This window comes from Microplitis mediator, chromosome 2, assembly GCF_029852145.1.
Source record: "Microplitis mediator isolate UGA2020A chromosome 2, iyMicMedi2.1, whole genome shotgun sequence".
Taxonomy (NCBI): Eukaryota; Metazoa; Arthropoda; class Insecta; order Hymenoptera; family Braconidae; genus Microplitis; species Microplitis mediator.
Window position 1 is genome coordinate 6,662,609 of NC_079970.1, and position 4,940 is coordinate 6,667,548.

The 4,940-nt window shown below is 32.3% G+C and overlaps 1 protein-coding gene across 1 annotated transcript; it reads right to left on the reverse strand.

Annotated features, from left to right (window-relative positions):
• Positions 1-60: 60 nt before the first annotated feature.
• Positions 61-4,553, reverse strand: LOC130678719 (proteasome subunit beta type-6). The gene is made up of 5 exons (XM_057486147.1): positions 4,387-4,553; positions 4,209-4,276; positions 2,749-2,880; positions 2,263-2,537; positions 61-323 (listed from the first exon to the last, which is right to left on the reverse strand). The coding sequence occupies exons 1-5, from the start codon at positions 4,474-4,476 to the stop codon at positions 196-198; spliced, it is 693 nt and encodes a 230-aa protein (XP_057342130.1). The 5' UTR covers positions 4,477-4,553; the 3' UTR covers positions 61-195.
• Positions 4,554-4,940: the final 387 nt, after the last annotated feature.

Genomic DNA, 4,940 nt, shown 5'->3' on the forward strand with positions numbered 1-4,940 from the left:
AAGTGACCTACAGACACGTTATGGAATTAATTTAAAAGGGGGAAAATTTAAATTACTCGGTTATATGTACGTTTAAATCATTTTTGTTTTATTTATAAACCAACCTTGCATACGTAATATTATATTTTAATTATTGTATGAAAACATGGGAATTTTAATTATTAATTGATCCATTTTATGGAAATTGTTGAGTGATTACCCTTCGAAGAATTTGGGTAAATCTTCACCAAGAATTACACGACGTTCGACTCCTGCTTCTGTTATTATTCCTAGACGAATTACACCACCACTGCTTCCATCCCGGCTCATTGCGAGTGCCAGAGCTGTTTAAATATAAATATTTTTAGTTGTAATTAGGGGAGAGCGGGTATAGTTTGTACCTGAAGATCGGAACCTTTTCCGCGGAACGGAAATAAAGAAACAAAATGAAAAGTAAGATATCTACTAGATCTGGAATTCTGAAATGTTTCGTGTGGGCGCTCGTATGTCGGCCGAAAATTGCAGACCCTCCAACCTCCGGAACTACTTAAGTAGTCAAATTACATAAATTTTTTTCATTTTCGTTGTGCGAAAAATGTTTCGATCTTCGAGTACGTGGTAGAGTTGTCACAGCGGTCATTTTTAGCGATCAGTTCATCGATTGGCGCTGAAGAATCGCGGAGGCATCAGCTCTTTTTCGACCCCGATTAATGTTCGGATTTCGTTTGTTTTCTGTTATGACCAGAGTGACAACCATACCCGGTCTCTCCTACTTATTGCAGTCGGACCTCGTTATAAGACTAGTTGAGGTTCCCCACTATTGTCCTTAGCAGTGTTTGCGCCCAAGCCTCGCTATAAGACTATCGCCGTTTTGTGTTTTATTTATGCATTCGGTTAAGTTCTGCTCTATTATTTATTTTTAATTATTTATTTTAACGATAATAATAATATCTAAGTGTAAAAAATTTGCTCGAATATAATAAACTCAATGTGTTTAATAATACAAAATTCCATATTTAGAAATCACTCAACATTTTTTATGCTGCTTTTTTAAAAGTAGTGTAGCTACTATCGAAAAAGTTCAGATCATTGGCGTATTCATTTACTGTAGCAAATATTCTGTTCCTGAGACCACTCATTATAAATTTCCTCTTGTCTTGAGGTAAATTTAATAATCTATTTTCTCTCAAAATTTTAGTGGGTACTAGAAACTTTATTTCGTTGAGATTCTCTGGACTATCTATTCTATTATTGATGATGTTGTGAAAGAAGTACAGATCTATCAATTTTCTACGGTTTTCAAGAGTCATAATTTTCAACCTACACCTCGTCTCTTTCGTCGTGAGAATGATGCCTTTCAGTTTCCACAGATATTTTATGTGTCTGATAAAACTTAGTTGAACCGCTTCCAGCCTCTGAACATGGACCGAACATTATACAGTGAATCTATTTTATGTATAATTATCAGGGTTCGGAAGTTTGTGTTCAGCAATAAGAATAAAAGAAAAAAATTCACGCAAATTTCTCTATATCAAAATTACAATCGCGAGCAAATTCACCTAAATCAAATTAACAGATATATTCTGATGTCGAGTGTCATAAAAGCCGTCGAAATTAAGGTTGTGAAAAGAATATGTCAATAAAACTATCAGCAAGATAATTAGCAAGACCACTAGCAAGACAATTAGCAAGACCACCAGCAAGATAATTAGCAAGACCACTAGCAAGACAATTGTCTTACTCATCTTACTGGTGGTCTTGCTAATTGTCTTGCTGGTGGTCTTGCTAATTATCTTGCTGATTGTCTTATTGACATATTTTTTTCACAACCTCAATTTCGACATTCTTTTATGGCATTCGATATTTGAATATATCTTTTAATTTAATTCACGTGAAATTGCTCGCGATCGTCATTTTGATATAAAAAAATTTAGGCGAATTCTTTCCTTTTATCTTTATTGATGAGCACAAACTTCTGTACCCTGATAATTATAAATAAACAAAATTTTATCGTTCTTTTCTCTTAATTAATTATGTGAAACCTTAATTAATTATATGAAAATAAACTACTTGATCTACAATCCATATGCTTGTAGATTTTATCTCGATTTTAGTCGTACTGTTCGTTAGTCTTACAGCGAGGTTTCGGCGCAAAATTTTCATTGAGTTGTTGGTGGGGGAAGCGCTTCGAGCGAGTTTTAACAAATTAAGGGGAAGAATGTTATAACGCACAGTCTTATAACGAGGTCCGACTGTAAATGGACGACTAATTTAAGGACTTACTGTTAGTAATAAGCTCGACAGTTTCTTCCTTGGTCATGTTGGGTTTGTAATGAGCATCAACGTAACCGTAGACGTATGTTGATCCAGAACCACCTATTGAAATTGGTTGTCGGACACACATTCCTCCTATTGGGATACTGTAAACTTGACCGCCTTTTCGTGAATCGTATCCAGCTACCAGAATACCAGCAACTAGCGAATCACGATAATTGTAACACATTTCACGAAATACATTTGCTGCTGTCTCAACTCGTGGCTGTGTACCTAGTTCCATTCTGTTAATTTAATAAATAAATAAATTTATTAGTTTAATTAACTTTTTAAACTGATTTAATAATAACTTGATGTTAGATTTCTTTTCCTCTATTTATGACTTCTGACCTTAATTTTAAATTGTTATAAAAACCGGAAATAACTTAATTTAATAATAAATTTAAACTCAAGCTATTTTATAAGGTTTTGTAGGTCTGATGATTAACAACTTACTGGTGAAAGCCCAAATGGTAACCAACGATATCTGCAATTGCTTGAGTATCTGCTGCAGAACCAGAACGACAGCAATAAATATTGTCAGTAATCTTGGTAAGTTTGTCCGCTGTCCTGTTACTTATGTATGCTCTAAAAAAATGATAACAATAAATATCATAAAAAATTACATTATCAAAAATTATATTTGAATTGTCAGTATATTTTTTCATCAATAGAGATTAGAAGATAAGAAATTTAAAAAAAGTCTAGTATCTCAAATAGGACACTTGGCTTTTCGACATCTATGCTGCCGTGCTTAGGAAGAAGGCAGTAACTTCATTTTACTGCCTTTTTATTTTCCCCATGTTAATTTAACATTGGGAAGATAGAAAGGCAGTAAGTGAAGTTACTGCCTTCTTCCGAAGCACGGCAGTATGAGATAGAAGTTTTGAGGCCGTTTTTTGACGGTTCCATGAAAACTGATCTCAGACAACTGATCCTAGACAATTAATTATTTTCACAATATCTGTGGGCTCCTCAGATTTTTTTTATTTTTGCTCCATATGATGGACATTATGACGTCGCTCTAGAACCTCTCTATATACAGACAAGTCCATAGAATTTCTCTACTTAAAACATGTCTATCGTAAACTAAAACTATCCTTGAACTGATTGATCTAAAACATCTCTATCCAGAACAACTTTCCTCAAACTTAAGCTTTACTCCGAAACTTTTCTGTTCAATGCCAAGACTATTTATTATTGACTCAGCTAAAAAATCATCGGTAACTGAAGAATTTCCATGTTAACTAACATATTTTCTCAGTTACCAATGATTTTCTAGTTAAATCAATAATGCATTGTCTTATTTCGGATAATCTTGTCATTGAATACAAGCTTTGGACTAAAGCTTAAACTTGACGAGAGTTGTTCTGGATAGAGATGTTTTGGAGTAATCAGTTCAATCATAGTTTTATTTTCGATAGACATGTTTTAGGTAGAGTTGTTTGTGCATAGAGAGGTTTTGGAACGACTTGTCATAATGCCATTTTATGAACAACTATTCTACCATCAATATCAATTGTCGGTGGGATCAATTTGTAGGGATCACTTGTGGTATAAAATTGTTGGGATCAGTTGACGGCACAGTTTTTTTAACTTATCGATAAGACACCAAAATATTGACACAATGATCAGAAATTTATGTCACCGAAAAAATATCTGGTTACAAGACTTGATACAAGTGGCGGTAAAAAGTAAATTACAAATAATGACTTTTTTATAACGGAAAAAAGAAGACAAATTTTCTATGAATTCTAGGACCAACATCTGCATGTATTATTTACATAAAAATACTTGGCTTTGAGACAGAAAAAATTTTTCTCGTCGTTTTAAAAGACATGACAAAGTTGTCTCTATGCAACTTGGGATTGTCATTGTAAAAAAAGATATCTTTAATAATAAATAAATAAAATTACCCAGTAGTGGCACGTGAATCAGCACCAATGACAACTCCACCATTAAATTCACAGGCCATAATAGAAGTCTACAATAAATAAAATAATTAAAATTCAAAATTTAAAGTTAAAAGACTGCTATGTCATCGTAACCTAAAACTAAATTTTCCATGTTTCAAATATTAAATAAAAAACTTACTCCTGTACTGGCTTCAGCATTCATCCAATCTGCAGCCATTAAATCAGATCCAAAATTCATTGTTGGTCCAAAATTTTCTATAACATTCATTTTATTTAAATTATTTTTCAAAGTTGCGGTCAACAAAGTTTACACTGATGTTAAATATTAAACCTGTGATTACTTAAAAAAAATTAATTCCTTCTTCCAATTCTTGGTGACCCCTAGTGACAGAAACCATTAACTATTTTTATGTCCAGAAATTTAATTACCGACTGAATTCCATGAGTGTGAATGTAGCAGACGTCAGATAAATTTGAAAACTATAAATAAAGAGAGTAAATAATTTAAAAAATAAATTTAAAAAAAAAACTCACTTATTAATTTCAAAATTTTTTGAATGCGCATTTTTTAAAAATTTAATTTTATTTATTATTTATTTTAATTATTAATTATTTTAAATTTTTCTGACGTCTGCTACATTCACACTCATTTGAATTTCATGTTGACGGAAAATCTGTCTTATCGACTTTGTTAAAAAAAAAAATTACAAATTAAACTCAGTGGGTAGTATT

Bases quoted from the DNA above. Each gene is read 5' to 3' on its own strand.
- LOC130678719 (XM_057486147.1), bottom strand. From the start codon at position 4,476: ATGAATGTTATAGAAAATTTTGGACCAACAATGAATTTTGGATCTGAT. The intron at 4,277-4,386 runs GTAAGTTTTTTA...TATTTATTGTAG, and splicing joins ATGCTGAAGCCAGTACAGGA to ACTTCTATTATGGCCTGTGA. The intron at 2,881-4,208 runs GTAATTTTATTT...TCATTTTTTTAG, and splicing joins GATTCACGTGCCACTACTGG to AGCATACATAAGTAACAGGA.